This window comes from Nerophis lumbriciformis, linkage group LG04, assembly GCF_033978685.3.
Source record: "Nerophis lumbriciformis linkage group LG04, RoL_Nlum_v2.1, whole genome shotgun sequence".
Lineage (NCBI taxonomy): Eukaryota > Metazoa > Chordata > Actinopteri > Syngnathiformes > Syngnathidae > Nerophis > Nerophis lumbriciformis.
In genome coordinates, this window is record NC_084551.2 from 33,115,001 (window position 1) to 33,133,747 (window position 18,747).

Here is an 18,747-nt window from a genome sequence, read left to right on the forward strand (position 1 = left end):
AGATGTGTAATGTAAGCACAAGGTAACGTAGTAGAAATGATCCTGATCACCCCCAAAATAAAATAATTTGTCTCATTTCTGACATTTTCTGGAAGGTTCATCAAAATCTGCCTGTAATTTAAAACAAAAAATGATGTTGCTAGTTGACAGACAGACATACCATCTATTCAGTTCACATTTTTTAACAATTGGTAAAAAGGGTACCAAAGGTAACAATTGTTTTGTTGTAAAATCGTTACGGAAAAACATAGAAAGAGCTGAATATTTATAATTTGATGAAAAACGTCCCTCTCACCTCAGGTTCAACTGTCGTACTCCAGAGAAGACAATGTATGTGAGCTCTGATCCCAATTTCTGTAAATGTCCATACAATTCAAGGGACAGCATGCCATGGTGCCGAAAAGTGACAAGTAGGGAGGGGTGCTCCAAAAATTTTAATCAAATCCAAATTGCGATTTTCATTTAATTCAATTCTTGATTGATTCATAATTCTCAAGAATCGATTGATGAAAAAATGTATATTAAAAAAATAATAATAACCTTTTTTTTTCAAGAATTAATTTTTGGATTAAAAACATTAAATGTAGTAGGGTTTTCTCTTTTGTATTTCATTAGATTGATTAACATTATTTGATTTTTGTAAATACATTTTTTTTAAATGCTATTTTTAGGCCAACACTGCGCTTTGTAAGTCGTCAGCAGCCAAGAGGACTTTTTGTAACCTGTATCCTGTTTTGAAAATATTTTTTAGCACCTTGCATGGCGGCTTCCACCATCAGTGTGTGAATGTGTGTGTGACTTGAACTCTCACGGTATTAACCGTATCCACTCTGCATCCATTGCACCGATCACCCAAGGGCGGGGGTCTCCACATCTGCCGTCCCTTCCATTGGTTCTCTTTCTCCCCATTGGGATTAGTTTTTTTTTGCCCTGATGTGGGATCTGAGCCAAGGATCTTGTTTTGGTTTGTGCAGCCCTTTGAGACGTTTGTAATTAAGGGCTGTATAAGTAAACTTTGATTGATGATTGATGAATGGGTGAATGTGGAAAAGTGTCAAAGCGCTTTGAGTACCTTGAAGGAAGAAGAGCGCTTTACAAGTATAATCCATTTACCATTTACCAAAGTGCGGCCCAAGTATTGTTGGCCTGCAACATGTTTTTGTGGGGGAAAAAATGTAAGAAAAGAGTAAAACGACATAATGTCATGAGAAACAAGCTGAAATGTTTCTATAACATTTGAAAATGTATAGGATATTTACATTTTTTTATATATTATATATCAAAGCATATTATATATCAAAGCATAGAGCCAGCTTTGTCTTAAAATGACAAATTGTATTATTTGTTATTAGTACCGGTATTAAAATGTCAGCTTTTTCGTCATTACGTTATGTCTTTTTGATCTTTTTGTCTTACATCTTTACCGTTGTTTTTGTGTGACAATATATGTCGCAGTTCAACAAAACCCGAGCTGCTGAACACTGGCCACACTTTGACACCCCTGAAATAACCAATAATAGTACACTTTGTCACTCATAACACAAAGCTAACACTACGTTTTATCTTTAAGCATATGTTTTCAGCATTTTTATTTTATTTTTTACAACAAAAAAAAATACATTCTAAATGGCCCCCGCATACTTTGACTTTTCGTCATGCGGCCCATTGTGGAAAAAGTTTGGTCGTTTGGTACCATATATGGTTCCATGCCCTATAAAATGCTATCAACCACTTAAAGCTTCCTATTGTATTGAAACCCCTAGGAGTGTGGGAAAAAATCGATTCGAGTTCGACTCGCGATTCTCACGTTGTGCGATTCAGAATCGATTCTCATTTTTTTTTAAATCGATTTTTTTTATTTTATTTTATTTATTTTTTTTATTTTTTTAAAAATTAAAAAAAAAAATTTTTAATTAATCAATCCAACAAAACAATACACAGCAATACCATAACAATGCAATCCAATTCCAAAACCAAACCCGACCCAGCAACACTCAGAACTGCAATAAACAGAGCAATTGAGAGGAGACACAAACACGACACAGAACAAACCAAAAGTAGTGAAACAAAAATGAATATTATCAACAACAGTATCAATATTAGTTACAATTTCAACATAACAGTGGCTACACTTGCATCGCATCTCATAAGCTTGACAACACACTGTGTCCAATATTTTCACAAAGATAAAATAAGTCATATTTTTGGTTCATTTAATAGTTAAAAACAAATTTACATTATTGCAATCAGTTAATAAAACATTGTCCTTTACAATTATAAAAGCTTTTTACAAAAATCTACTACTCTGCTTGCATGTCAGCAGACTGGGGTAGATCCTGCTGAAATCCTATGTATTGAATGAATAAAGAATTGTTTTGATTCGGAAAAAATCGATTTTGAATCTAATCGTGACCCCAAGAATCGATATTGAATCGAATCGTGGGACACCCAAAGATTTGCAGCCCTAGAAACCCCTATGATCCACACTAATACACAATATGTTTTTGATATAATATGTAATGTTTTGATATCTTGTTAGTCAGTGTGTGTGAGATGAGGAACTTGACACCATCACTATAAGTATACAGTTTCGAAATATCGTATAAATATTGTATTATTAGTATTCCCACGGTTATCTGTGATCCATGTAGACCTCAGCACTGCGGACAAGTGAAGGTCAGGTCAGTGGGGGCAGCAGGCAGTCTGCAGCAGGGCCATGGTGGTCCTAAAAAGACCATCTTGAGCCCTATATCCAAATGGGGTCAACATGCAAATATTAACCCCTGAGTGAAAGCAGCAGATCAATGTTCTCACGTCACTCTCTCTGCCCATGAATGTGTTGGCCTGCACACCACAATGTTGGCATATTTAATGAAATTCACCCTCAACAATGGAGGAGGCAGCCCTCAACTCTTCTCACTGCTCTGCCTTCACAAAGACGTGTGAATAGAACGCTAGAATAACCCCAAAAATATTCTTTAACCAGCACAGTCCTGGCAGATGAAATTCAGTTGCCGCGTCTCAACCAAGCCCACCCACTGCTGCCCCCCCGTGGCCTCCATGGCCCCAGTAACTCCGCACCCATTTGCACCCTCCGATCCTTGTCCCGGGGCCCAGTTCTGGTAGCAGTCCACCGCTGAACCGGTCCAGAACCAAAAGTAGAAGTTACAAGTGTAGCGTAAGCCGGGCCAGACGTGAGACGACGTAGCGTTCCTCGCCATCGCCGCTGCTCGATCCTGAGCGCTCTGGTCGCTGATGTAGACAAGGTCCATGTGGTGTTCTCTGCAGTAACCCAGCGCTTCCATCCAGGTCATGTTTTTACGAATTAAGATCAGGTTACCTTTAGGAGTACAAGGCAAAAACACAGTAAAGGACTGAGTTATTTTTATTTCTTGTATACAAAAATATTAAGAATAACATTTGAAGATGTCAGAAATCTCTTATGAGGCCATCATACTTTGTCCCATTTCTAGGAGACTTTTGAAACATAATTTCAGACAAGGGCGTAGCACCGAATTCTGGTGCCACAAACACAAGACTCCTGAAGGTCCCCCCAGCCAACCCTAAACCCAACATAGCATACTAAACTCATACACACACTTGTTTACATGCACTAAAGTTAAGTTAAAGTTAATATACCAATGATTGTCACATACACACTAGGGGTTGTGAAATTTGTCCTCTGCATTTGACCCATCCCCTTGTTCACCCCCTGGGAGGTGGGGGAGCAGTGAGCAGCAGTGGTCGCGCCCAGGAATAATTTTTGGTGATTTAACCCCCAAGTCCAACCCTTGATGCTGAGTGCCAAGCAGGGAGGTAATGGGTCCCATTGTTATAGTCTTTGGTATGACTCGGCCAGGGTTTGAACCCACGACCTACCGATCTCAGGGCGGACACTCTAACCACAAGGCCACTGAGTAGGTTAACATATTCAGTTTTCCTTGGAGTGTAAAATAGCAATGATATGATACACATAGATGATTATCATCAGTGGATTATACAAATAATAACAATACATATTTTTTATTATAATTATATCATTAGTAGTGCATCTCCTGGAGGTTAAGTCTCCCCCTGTCTTTAAAACCAGTGATGTCTCTGTCCCTAACTTTAATTGAGGGTCTTTGAATGCACCACAGTTATGGGCAATGAAATGTAAACATACCTTTCACATATGTTGTCACAGTTATCTTAATTACACTGTTATCTTTCTTTCATCCTTGTTCCAGAATGCTGGTGTTGTGGTTGAATGGTAAAGGTGAGCTTTGATGACGTCTGTGATTCAGATGCCTGGTCTGCTGTTATTCAGGTGGAACAAACCATTTTGTATTCTTGATAAGGGTGTAGGTAGTCTTAGACCAGGGCTGTCAAACATACGGCCTTTTACAGGTTTTCTACGTGTAAAAATGAGCTGACATTTTTGAATGAAAGATACTGTGATTCTAAGTGTGTCCACTGGACGACGTGGCCGTGCCAGCAACCTGAAGGTTCCTGGTTCGATCCCTTGCTTCCGTCATCCTAGTCATGTCCGTTGTGTCCTTGAGCAAGACACTTCACCCTTGCTCCTGATGGGTCGTAGTTACCATTTACCATGTCACAATAGCTATTCTTTGTATCCCCTGAGGCGCGAGAGCGCTCATGACTTCTGAGGGGGGCGGAGCTATGTGCCGCGTAAAGACAGAGGCAGCACATCCATGTTTGCATACTAAAAACTTACGCTGCTTATTACTGATAGTGCACAGAATGTGGATTGTTATGTTCATGCCTCGATTGTCAAATATGTTGTTGGCAGTGACGTGCGGTGAGGTTCATGGCTGGTGAGGCACTGACTTCATCACAGTCAGATTTACAAACATATGAACCCTAAAGAGTATCTTATTCACCATTTGATTGGCAGCAGTTAACGGGTTATGTTTAAAAGCTCATACCAGCATTCTTCCCTGCTTGGCACTCAGCATCAAGGGTTGGAATTGGGGGTTAAATCACCAAAAATGATTCCCGGGCGCAGCGCTGCTGCTGCCCACTGCTCCCCTCACCTCCCAGGGGGTGAACAAGGGGATGGGTCAAATGCAGACGACAAATTTCACCACACCTAGTGTGTGTGTGACAATCATTGGTACTTTAACTTAACTTTAACTTTACACATACAAACTGTAGCACACAAAAAAGCACATTTAATAAAAAAAACAACTGTTATGTATGTTGTCTTCTCCCTGCCTTCTCTATTGGTTTTTTCAGTTTCTTCCACAGTCTTTTGTCCCCAACGAGGCACACCTGCTGCTAATCATCTCCGGGTAGTATTTAAGCGCGTCTCCACCAGCTGGTCCCCGCCGGTTATTCTTCCTGAACTCTACTCTGACATGTGTTACCTTGACTCAGCTTCCCTGGTATGTTGCCTTCACATATTTCTGTTATATTGACCTTGTTGTGTTTTTGTTTTTCTAGCCACCTTGTTTTAGAGGACTAGTTTTTTGCCACGCTGTGTGCGTTCCTGACCTTGGTTCCGCCAACCTCTGAAAGAGACTACCTTTGTTAGATTTTCCATGGTGTGCACTTTTTGCCCCATCATCCTTATTTACCATTTTGGACTTATTAAATATTTTCATTTGTTATCGCTTCCCTTGCCTCCATTCTCCGCATCCCGGGGTCCACCCTTGAACTCTATCCTAACAAAAACGTTATTATGGTCTTACCTTTACTTATAAATGAAGTCCACAACTAAAGCCCTCACTTAAACTTTCCACGTGCAAGATTGAATCTATTTAAAAAAGTGTAACCGAGGGTTTATAAATGTCGCCTATACTGTATGAAACTACAAAATAACAAACACGGAGGCTCCAGTTTACACGAGGACCACTTTATTTACCTTCTTTCAAAAACCTCCACTCCACTCCATGTCATGACTTCCGCTCTTAGCGCCTTCAAAATAAGAGCTCAAGGCATATACTGTATAACAGCACATAACAGTAAATTAATATCACAAAGAGAAAAGCCCATGAAAATAGGTTACAAAAGTTATTTAATAAGAAGCCAAAAAGTGCAAAAACAATAATGTTCGTGTTGGAGGAGTTGTGAATTAGATACACCTGCAGTCTGCAGGTGTACCTAATGTTGTGGCCCTGCAGTCATTCACAACGCCTCCAACACGAACATTATTGTTTTTGCACTTTTTGGCTTCTTATGAAATAACTTTTTTAAATAGATTCAATCTTGCACGTGGAAAGTTTAAGTGTGGGCTTTAGTTGATATAACAATTCTACGGCGGGGGTGCAGGAGGCGGGGCTACTGGAGCCTCAGCCAGTGCGTCTTTTGCAGCCGTTTTATGATCGCTCAGCACAAGAAATACGTTACACACATTCAGTTGTTGACAAAATACACTGTACATTATATACCTCAGCTAACTAAACTATGGAAATGTATAATATAGTTCATATAGCAATACAATCTCACTGCACAGCAGGCCAGCAGTTAGCCGAGTCCGGAATCCATGTTGAGGCACTGAGTGACGTGCCTCAACTGGCTGCTGATCACCGCACCGTCTCTTCTCAGTATTTGAACGGCAAATGTGAAAATTCAGCGATTTTGAATAAAAATAATCTAAAACTGGTGAAGTTAAATGGAAAATAACTCTATAGTATAATCACTGGATACATATAACAATTTAATTAATTTTTTTCTTTTTACATTTTTTTTCTTTCCATGACTGCACGTCACTGGTTGTTGGTAATGTGACCTGTGACATTTCTACCTAAATCAATGCATTTGATAATCTGTACATTTCGTGTTGTACTTACTGTATGACTTGGGAGACATTTTCTAACTTCATGTGTTACTAATGAAATGAGTCCAATTTCACAAGTTTTGTTGTAGATGATGCTACATATGTACATAATAAACCACATGATGTTAGTTAATCAGTTGAGGAAATTGAGGAAATTACATTAATAACATCCTGTAATTTGATTTTGATAATATTATCCATTTCATCGTCTGATAGATTAAAAAATAACACCAATGAGAGCATTATAAAACTCTCCTAGACTCAATTCCACCTATTTGACTGATGAACATTATCACATCATCTATTCAAAAAGTATAAATAATGATAAATGAAGATAGAATACTATTACTCGCAACATGTAAGGTTAAAATAAATCATTTTCAGAATGTGCTTGGTATATTTTTAAACAAAGAAAACAATCTGAAGTTCTCTTTATTTTTAAGTTATCATGCCATGATTTAAATGTATTCCCACTTGGTAATATATTTTCCTGAATGTGGCTCCTGAGCTAAAATAACACAATTTGAATCAAGCAACCTTATCATTGAACTTTCACGGATATATTTATTTTATATTTACATGTATGCCCCGTTTTTTTTGGTGACTTAACCGTATTTTCTGGACTATAAGGCGCACTTAAAATCCTTTTTTTCCCCTCAAAAATCGACAGTGCGCCTTATAACCTAATGTACAGAATAATTCTGGTTTTGCTTAACGACCTCAAAGCTATTTTATTTGGTACATGGTGAACTGATGAATGTGACGAGTAGATGGCAGTCAAACATAAGAGATAAGTGTAGACTGCAATATAATGGCAGTCACACATAAGAGATAGGTGTAGACTGCAATATGACTCAAGTAAACAACACCAACATTTTATATGTTTCATTGAGAATATAGAACATTCCACACGGCGCTCAAAAATCTATCAAAATGTTTTAGTACGACTTTGGTAAGCTATGAAGCCGCACCGCTTGATGGATTGTACTGTGCTTCAACATACGATAATTATTATGGTGTGTGTATAAGGTAAGACATATTATCTGGCGTTTTGTTTCGCAATATTATGCAAAAGCAACTTTTCTTACCTTCTGGTACCTGCTGATCTGTATTTGGGATCTGCATAATTCCTGAAAAATTACGTGCGTCCGCCTTTGTAGTCCGTGCCGACCCCGTAGTCGACAAGCTTCTTCTTTTTCTCTATCTTCTTGTTATGGGACATTCATCCTCCGCTGTTGGCATTTCTAATATAAAGTAGTGTAAAGTTCTTACTTATATCTGTCAGTAAACTTGCCATAAAAGCGCTAAAACATACCGGTGTAGTGAGTTTACATTATTCACCCAAGGAACTTTAGTTATTAGAGAGTTTCGGTCGGACGGTTTTTCACAGGAGAAATTTCCGGGGTTGTTATTGCACTAGTGAGCCATGGATGAGGAGATGCTGCTCTGTTATTGATTTAAGTAAAGTCTGAATGTCATTAAAACAGTTAGCTCCATCTTTTGACACTTCTTCCACTCCCGTCCTTGCACGCTACACCGCTACAACAAAGATATTCATATTCATATGAATGGCACTTGACAGCGTCATACTTGTAAACCCTCCCGACTTTCAGTGCCCCTCCCGGAAATCTTCAGGAGCAACCATTCTCCCGAATTTCTGCCGATTTTCACCCAGACAACAATATTAAGGGCGTGCCGTCGCGGCACTGCCTTTAGCGTCCTCTACAGCCTATACTAACAGCATGCCAGCCCTGTCACATGTTGTATTTGGCTTCTGTAGACACACGAAAGTGACTGCAAGACATACTTGAACAACAGCCATAAAGGGCACACTGAGGGTGGCCGTATAAACAACTTTAACACTGTTACAAATATGCGCCACACTGTGAACCCACACCAAACAAGAATGACAAACACATTTCGGGATAACATCCGCACCGTAACACAACATAAACACAACAGAACAAATACCCAGAATCCCATGCAGCCCCATGTTAGATGTTTTTAAGAAATCACCCAGTTTCTGCATCCAGTGGCCCCCAGGTAACTTGAGTTTGAGACCCTTGCCGTATGGTGTGCAAAGTTTATCATTAGCAATCCCGCAATTGGCTGACAAAGGAGGAGGAGGAGAAATTGACTTGGTGCCATTCTTAAAAATATTTTTTTTTTTTAACTAAGCAGAGGTCTGCCACCCTCGAAGCTAACTAGCTTGTTTGGTAGCTACTTCTAGACCAGAGTTTACAAGCATTGGCATCTCTGGTGAGTGTGATGTATTTTATTTCAACATTTCATATTTGTGTTATCTTATTAGACTGACTGCAGATGATATTGTGTATAGAGTTGGAGTTGTTTTTAGATGGAGTATTAAAAAATAAAGGGTTAACTTAGGTAACTTTAGCCTGCTCAGTGGCCTCGTGGTTAGAGTGTCCGCCCTGAGATCGGTAGGTCGTGAATTCAAACCCCGGCCGAGTCATACCAAAGACTATAAAAATGGGACCCATTGCCTCCCTGCTTGGCAATCAGCATCAAGGGTTGGAATTGGGCGTTAAATCACCAAAATGATTCCTTAGCGCGGCCACCACTGCTCACTGCTCCCCTCACCTCCCAGGGGGTGGAACAAGGAGATGGGTTAAATTGCAGAGGGTAATTTCACCACATTTAGTGTGTGTGTGACTATCAGTAGTACTTTAACTTGAACTGTTGCTTTAAGTAACAATGGTAGTCTTCCCCATTATGCCACATCTTGTTACATATCATTTTTGTATAAACGTAATAGTTTTTGTTTCATTGTGACCTGAGAAAGTTCTGGGTCAATTATATTAAACGTGCACTGAAGGCCCAGGTACGAAACACCGCCCTCCACTGTGTTCTTTGTTGTCTCTGCCAGTGACACATACCTGAACGTAATTGTTGTGTCGAAGTAGCTGCTGTAGAATTAATGGGTATTTCCTCTGAAGATGAGCTGGTGGACGGAATTGTGACACCTTGTGTCTCCTGTGTGCTCGTCTGACCGGTTGGTACAACTTTGCCGGCTGCATAAAATCACAAAAATGCAGCAATGTTTTTATTCAGATGCTTGGAATACCTGATGTTCATGTTGTATTTGAAATGTGTTTAACATCACCATTTTTTTTTCCATGAAACAAAATGTCTAATTGATTTGGGATATGAAAGCTAGACTTATAGTAGGTCCAGGACTTTGGTTCTTATCATTTTCCTTAATACAGTAATTTATACTATTTTCCTATTACTGTTGTGATACTAATTTATTTTGGTTAAACTAGCATTAAAAATGTGACTGTTTTAGTTGGTAAAAAGACAAAAGACATTATTAAGAGTTAATCAAAAGACATTATTAAGAGTTAATCAAATGAAAGTTTGTAAACATTTTTTTACAATGTGTCATAATGTTGAATGTCTAAAATTGTTCATACCCTTTCTGAGTACTGTCATAGCCAAAATAAGAGGTGTCATAGCTGCATAAGCTATAGTAGTTACTTTTCTGTAAACACGGCCCCGCTAAAAGTAGTTCCTCAGCGTTAGCGCTTAGAATAACAATATCACTGATACTTGTTTAATATTCAGGTTACGACATGTAAATGGAGTATTGTTGGCGGTTTTTGGATGTTTTTAGAGGGCTTTATGGGTGCAATAGATTATTCCTATTAGCTGCATTGTTAGCCACCTTGTACTTGCTGTATATTAAAAATGTAAAAACGCTGTGTAATAATGTTTCTGCTCCCACTAAACTAAAACTAAAAATATATTAATTTTACCTTTTGACATAACTGAAGTTTGCTTAGCAGGTTTGGGAAAAAGGTTTTTTCTTTATTTTTTTGACGCTAAAGTCTTTTGGTGCCTAAAAACTGCTGCTCCAAAACAGGATTCTTTTTAACATTTTTGACTTGGGGCCTACTCAAATATTAACACTGGCTTAGTAATCTTACTCTTTTTTTAAAATCTTTTTAAATTATTTTATCTAACCTACTTACAGTTTACAACCTTGACAAATGATATGAAGTCATGTGTTAATCACAAATATTATTATTTACAAAACCCAAAACCAGTGAAGTTGGCACGTTGTGTAAATCGTAAATAAAAACAGAATATAAAAATTTGCAAATCCTTTTCAACCTATATTCAATTAAATAGACTGCAAAGACAAGATACTGTACTTAATGTTCGAACTCAGAAACAAAATATTTTTATGCAAATAATCATTAATGGCAGCAACACATTGCAAAAAAGTTGGCACAGGGTCATTTTTACCACTGTGTTACATGGCCTTTCCTTTCAACAACACTCAGTAAACTTTTAGGAACTGAGGAGACCAATTTTTGAAGCTTTTCAGGTGGAATTCTTTCCCATTCTTGCTTGATGTACAGCTTAAGTTGTTCAACAGTCCGGGGTCTCCATTATCATATTTTACACTTCATAATGCGCCACACATTTTCAATGAACTACAGGCAGACCAGTCTAGTACCTGCACTCTTTTACTACGAAGCCATGCTATTGTAACACATGCAGAATGTGGCTTGGCATTGTCTTGATGAAATAAGCAGGAGCGTCCATGAAAAAGACGTTGCTTAGACAAAACCTGTATGTACTTTTCAGCATTAATGGTGTCTTCACAGATGTGTAAGTTAACCATGCCTTGGACACTAATACACCCCCATACCGTCACAGATGCTGGCTTTTGAACTTCGCACCTATAACAGTCTGGATGGTTCTTTTCCTCTTTGGTCCGGAGGACACGACATCCACAGTTTCCAAAAACAATTTCAAATGTGGACTCGTCAGACCACAGAACACTTTTCCACTTGCATCAGTCCCTCTTAGATGAGCTCGGGCCCAGCAAAGCCGGCGGCGTTTCTGGGTGTTGTTGATAAATAGCTTTCGCTTTGCATAGGAGAGTTTTAACTTGCGCTTACAGATGTAGCAACGAACTGTAGTTACTGACAGTGGTTTTCTGAAGTGTTCCTGAGCCCATGTGGTGATATCCTTTACACACCCATGTCGCTTTTTCATGCAGTACCGCCTGAGGGATCGAATTCTTGGGCCTTGCCGCTTAAGTGCAGTGATTTCTCCAGATTCTCTCAACCTTTTGATGATATTATGGACAGTAGATGGTGAAATCCTTACATTCCTTGCAATAACTCATTGAGACATGTTGTTCTTAAACTGTTTGAAGATTTGCTCACGCATTTGTTGACAAAGTGGTGACCCTCGCCCCATCCTTGTTTGTGAATGACTGAGCATTTCATGGAATCTACTTTTATACCCAATCATGGCACCCACCTGTTCCCAATTAGCCTGTTCACCTGTGGGATGTTCCAAATGAGTCTTTGATTAGCATTCCTCAACATTCTCAGCCTTTTTTGCCACTTGTGCCAGCTATTTGGAAACATGTTGCACGCATCAAAGTCAAAATGAGCTAATATTTGCAAAAAATAACAAAGTTTACCATTTCGAACGTTAAGTATCTTGTCTTTGCAGTCTATTCCATTATAGGTTGAAAAAGATTTGCAAATCATTGTATTCTGTTTTTCTTTACGATTTACACAACATGCCAACTTCACCGGTTTTGGGTTTTGTATTTAACACAAAAACCTTAGACTTAGGTCAGGCTGATTAGAAATATAAGTACCAACCAAATATACTGCATACAAAGAGACTCATAACTGATGAAAAATAAATGTATATACAATTATGTTGTGCTGAAATTAACTAAATCAATAATGTATATGTTTTTTAACTAAACTGTCAATAAAAATAAATTGTAAATAAAAATGCAGCTTTACCACTTTAGTCATAATTTTTGCGCTTAAGAAACTTCTCTATGACTTTAGCTTCAGACTTCTTCCGTTTGTTAAATAGTGTCAGTACTGCCACAAGTGTTGGAAAAGTGTATTACAACTGGGTGCTCCTGCGGCCCATACGGACCACAGCTAAGAAACAGATATTTGTATATTTATATGTAGTATACCACACCTGTAAGCTGATGGAAAAGCCTGACAGTAAAATCCAACCCAGAAATGAGTCAACTTACGGCCATGACAGACAAAGGTGCGCTTGCTGCTGCATCCCAGATCATTCCAGCGGCCTTCATCTTTGAACACTGCAGCAACACAATCCTGATTAGCAGAGTTTGGTTGCTGTGGTTTCCAGTGGCGGAATGACGACTCGCTCCCATCAGACCACTTCCAGGCATCTCGGAAGAGGCCGATCCACATGTTCTGAGATGTGGAAACATTTCGGACATCCTCGTTCTCTTCCGCTGAGCCCACACCAACCAGATCCAGGGACAAATCCCTGCAATGCTTTTGGGCGTCTCGCCATGATTTGGTGTTGGCAACAAAAATGTAGTTGCTGGTGTCATTGATGTTGCCTGCAAGGTTTTCACAGAGAGCATGATTTGTGACATTCTATAAACAATATGGTGATTGTATTAATAGTGGAAGTTCAAAAGTCAAACACAATACATTCCTTGCCTGTTGAAGTTATTTTTCGGATTATATTTTTTTTGTTTTAGTTTGTCTTAGCCAACCGTACACACTATTATTTAAGTCACTATTTAACGTTACTAACTGCTACACAAGGATAATACAACTAAAAGAAAGCAAATCTTTGAAGATGCCTGACAGACAGTAATGGGTCCTGACACCTTCTAGTGTTTTATTCTAGCTATTTGTTTAATGTGCCCCTCTTTAAATAAACTCCTTCCTGTGTTTTCAACTCTAAATCTTATAATACACATAATGAATTATTTGAAATGTGTAATGGTGTATTGAGGCAACTTTGTTTTATTTTTGTACAAACCTTGTTTCCATATGAGTTGGGAAATTGTGTTAGATGTAAATATAAACGGAATACCAATCAATCAATCAATCAATCAATGTTTATTTATATAGCCCTAAATCACAAGTGTCTCAAAGGGCTGCACAAGCCACAACGACATCTTCGGTACAGAGCCCACATAAGGGCAAGGAAAAACTCACCCCAGTGGGACGTCGATGTAAATGACTATGAGAAACCTTGGAGAGGACCGCATATGTGGGTAACCCCCCCCCCCCCGCCCTTTAGGGGAGACCGAAAGCAATGGATGTCGAGTGGGTCTGACATAATATTGTGAGAGTCCAGTCCATAGTGGATCCAACATAATAGTAAGAGTCCAGTCCATAGTGGGGCCAGCAAGAAACCATCCCGAGCGGAGACGGTTCAGCAGCGCAGAGATGTTCCCAACCGATGCACAGGCGAGCGGTCCACCCCGGGTCTCGACTCTGGACAGCCAACACTTCATCCATGGCCGCCGGACCTGTGTGTCTCCCCCTCCACAAGGGATAGGGGGAGCAGAGGAGAAGAGAAAAGAAAAGAAACGGCAGATCAACTGGTCTAAAAAATGGGGGCTATTTAAAGGCTAGAGTATACAAATGAGTTTTAAGATGGGACTTAAATGCTTCTACTGAGGTAGCATCTCTAATTGTTACCGCGAGGGCATTCCATAGTACTGGAGCCCGAATAGAAAACGCTCTATAGCCCGCAGATTTTTTTGGGGCTCTGGGAATCACTAATAAGCCGGAGTTCTTTGAACGCAGATTTCTTGCCAGGACATATAATACAATACAATCGGCAAGATAGTCTGGAGCTAGACCGTGTAGTATTTTATACGTAAGTAGTAAAACCTTAAAGTCACTTCTTAAGTGCACAGGAAGCCAGTGCAGGTGAGCCAGTATAGGCGTAATATGATCAAACTTTCTTGTTCTTGTCAAAAGTCTAGCAGCAGCATTTTGTACCAACTGTAATCTTTTAATGCCAGACATAGGGAGACCCGGAAATAATACGTTGCATCGAGACGAGACGTAACGAACGCATGAATAATGATCTCAGCGTCGCTAGTGGATAAAATAGAACACATTTTAGCGATATTACGGAGATGAAAGAAGGCTGTTTTAGTAACACTCTTAATGTGTGATTCAAACGAGAGAGTTGGGTCGAAGATAATACCCAGATTCTTTACCGAGTCGCCTTGTGTAATTGTTTGGTTGTCAAATGTTAAGGTGGTATTATTAAATAAATGTCAGTGTCTAGCAGGACCGATAATCAGCATTTCCGTTTTCTTGGCGTTGAGTTGCAAGAAGTTAGCGGACATCCATTGTTTAATTTCATTCAGACACGCCTCCAGCTGACTACAATCCGGCGTGTTGGATTAATACAATGATTTGCAAATCATTTTCAACCCATATTCAGTTGAATATGCTACAAAGACAACATATTTGATGTTCAAACTGATAAACTTTTTTTTTTTGTTGCAAATAATCATTAACTTTAGAATTTGATGCCAGCAACACGTGACAAAGAAGTTGGGAAAGGTGGCAATAAATACTGATAAAGTTGAGGAATGCTCATCAAACACTTATTTGGAACATCCCACAGGTGAACAGGCAAATTGAGAACAGGTGGGTGCCATGATTGGGTATAAAAGTAGATTACATAAAATGCTCAGTCTTTCACAAACAAGGATGGGGCGAGGGTCACCACTTTGTCAACAAATGCGTGAGCAAATTGTTGAACAGTTTAAGAAAAACCTTTCTCAGCCAGCTATTGCAAGGAATTTAGGGATTTCACCATCTACGGTCCGTAATATCATCAAATGGTTCAGAAAATCTGTAGAAATCACTGCACGTAAGCAGCTAAGCCTGTGACCTTCGATCCCTCAGGCTGTACTGCATCAACAAGCGACATCAGTGTGTAAAGGATATCACCACATGGGCTCAGGAACACTTCAGAAACCCACTGTCAGTAACTACAGTTGGTCGCTACATCTGTAAGTGCAAATTAAAACTATCATATGCAAGGCGAAAACCGCTTATCAACAACACCCAGGAACGCCATCGGCTTCGCTGGGCCTGAGCTCATCTAAGATGGACTGATACAAAGTGGAAAAGTGTTCTGTGGTCTGACGAGTCCACATTTCAAATTGTTTTTGGAAACTGTGGATGTCGTGTCCTCCGGACCAAAAAGGAAAAGAACCATCCGGATTGTTATAGTCGCAAAGTTGAAAAGCCAGCATCTGTGATGGTATGGGGGTGTATTAGTGCCCAAGACATGGGTAACTTACACATCTGTGAAGGCGCCATTAATACTGAAAGGTACATACAGGTTTTGGAGCAACATATGTTGCCATCCAAGCAACGTTACCATGGACGCCCCTGCTTATTTCAGCAAGACAATGCCAGGCCACGTGTTACATCAATGTGGCTTCATAGTAAAAGAGTGCGGGTACTAGACTGCCCTGCCTGTAGTCCAGACCTGTCTCCCATTGAAAATGTGTGGCACATTATGAAGCCTAAAATACCACAACGGAGACCCCCGGACTGTTGAACATCTTAAGCTGTACATCAAGCAAGAATGGGAAAGAATTCCACCTGAGAAGCTTAAAAAGTGTGTCTCCTCAGTTCCCAAACGTTTACTGAGTGTTGTTAAAAGGGAAGGCCATGTAACACAGTGGTGAAAATGCCCTTTCCCAACTACTTTGGCACGTGTTACAGCCATGAAAGTCTAAGTTAATTATTATTTGCAAAAAATATATAAAGTTTATGAGTTTGAACATCAAATATCTTGTTTTGCAGATAGTAGTACATTCACTTGAATAGGGGTGGAAAAGAATTTGCAAATCATTGTATTCCGTTTATATTTACATCTAACACAATTTCCCAACTCATGTGGAAACGGGGTTTGTACAAGCTTCATAAGCTAAAAATTATATTTAGGCAACAGGACTAAAAGTAACAGGAGTGATTGTTTTTAACCATAGAATTTGCAAATAGATGAAATACAGTATAGCCGCTAATTTAAAAAAAAAAAAAATTTGAAAATAGATAAATAATACAATATTATGTGCTGAAATAGCATCCAATTTGCGGGGAAAAATGTATGTGTCCTAAAGATGAACGGAATGATGCAAGTTGATGTGTTGTGGATGACCCGTGGAATATTTCACATTTTTCCCACGGTAACAGGACAGAGTGAAAACCTAGTGGCACAACTACAGTATACATATATATATATATATATATATATATATATATATATATATATATATATATATATATATATATATATATATATATATATATATATATTTATATTCAAAACACAATTGGTTGGTAATTGTTTACTTATAGTCAATTTCATAGCGTATTCCTTTTCTTGTACTGCTGGAATTAATATGGGCTACATGTCTGACACTATAAGAACACATATTTTTGATTCTTTTGTCAGTATGTGCTGTTTAAGAAGTTGAGAGTCGACATTGTTGGCTGTGAAGCAGAAATATTACAAGTTTTCAGGCAATCAAATTGGGCAGTTTGTTTATAAACTTCTCCTGCTAGCCACGAGCAATTACTTTACATTAATTAAATGGGAGATGTAGAATTTGTGTGCTTTTGTGAAGCTTTCACAAAAGTTGGTTATGAGTTATTTGTCGTAATTGCTCTGCCCCTATTCTCCCGTCCAAAAGCAGAACCTAGTAACTCACTTCTAGCTGATTTTGATAAAACAAACGAAAACCAATCTATTTTATATTAAAGTCCCATCCATTCACAGAGATTTGATTTCTGCTTTGTTGATGTTAATTGGTATCCGCAATTCCAGCCTGCAATTTTCGTTCAGAATGTTCAGCATATCACCTAGTAACTCCAAAATTATTATCAGCTCAGTTTTGACCAAAATTGAGTTACTGGGTTTTGCCTTTGGACGGGAGTATTGTACTGAGCAGATTGACTCTTTCCAATGTCTAAATTCTGTTTCCATGGTTATTATCAAACTTTTCCTCTAATAGGAGTTGACTGCACAAAACATGGAGTCAGTGGGTTGAAGTCCCATGACTCATGATGGTGGTTTCATTATTCATTTAAAATTAATTTAGGGGAGTTCAACTTTGGATGTTCCACTACTGCTGTACTTACCCTGACAAACAAAGCTCCTTTTGGGTTCACAATCACTCTCAAACCATTGACCAAGTAGATTCATGGCTGCACATGAATTTTGGCCCAAGCCCTGTGGTTCTCCTGCCATCCAGTTAGAAAAATTGAGTTTTTGATGAGGCCAAGCCCAGTGCCACTTCAGGGCATCTCCCATCTCCAATCCTATCCACGCTCGGACTGTGGTATTTGGAACAGAAGCCATCAAGTCGGCCATATCTGTCAGGTTGTTAACGGTAGCCAGGTCGGTGTACATCTCTCTGCAGTAGTCCTTCGCTTCTTCATAGCTTCTGGACAGGGAGACGTGGTGGAAGTGGGGGAATGCCAGTTGAAAAGAATACAATTCTGTGGGGTAAAAACTTTTACTTTAGTGTCAAAAGCAACCCATCCATCCATCCATTTTTCTACAGTGTTGCAAAATATGAGCCACAGTACAAACCTGATAGTAATAATAGAAATAAGGTTTCAGTCATTTTCATCATGATGAATGTGCTCAGGCAGATATATTATAGTAACAAAAAGATTTACTCTTAAAAAAAAAAGGTATGCGTTCATATTCAGAATATGAAGTGGCAGCTGCTTCAAACAATATCTCTGCAATAAGAATGTCACCTGGCTTGTAGAGACTCCTCTTTATATGCATTTCCTACCAAAGCTGTTTTTCTTGTTCGTCTCTCTCTGCAGTCACAGTGCAGAAATGTGCTTCATACTGTAATGCACGCAGCAATCTACTGGCAAATTCATATCACACTTTGTCAGTTGTCAGTCACAAGGTTATATGTACAGGATAGGATAGCAGGTCAACTCCTGCTACTGTGTGTGATAGCTCCTAAACTTTGGGATAGCAGCTTTGTACATGTATTATTTTCTATTTGATATATGCATTTTACTAAAAAATGTTTTGCAACAAACAGTGGAGTGAAATAAAACATGTTTATGTCATTGTATACCAAGAAAAGGTACCAGAGATATCAAAAAGTGTGG

The 18,747-nt window shown here is 39.0% G+C and overlaps 1 protein-coding gene across 1 annotated transcript; it reads right to left on the reverse strand.

Annotated features, from left to right (window-relative positions):
• Window positions 1-2,748: 2,748 nt before the first annotated feature.
• Window positions 2,749-18,322, reverse strand: LOC133592778 (C-type mannose receptor 2-like). The gene is made up of 5 exons (XM_061945439.1): window positions 18,203-18,322; window positions 17,749-18,108; window positions 12,831-13,169; window positions 9,679-9,813; window positions 2,749-3,340 (listed from the first exon to the last, which is right to left on the reverse strand). The coding sequence occupies exons 1-5, from the start codon at window positions 18,243-18,245 to the stop codon at window positions 2,979-2,981; spliced, it is 1,239 nt and encodes a 412-aa protein (XP_061801423.1). The 5' UTR covers window positions 18,246-18,322; the 3' UTR covers window positions 2,749-2,978.
• Between the last annotated feature and the right edge of the window lie 425 nt (window positions 18,323-18,747).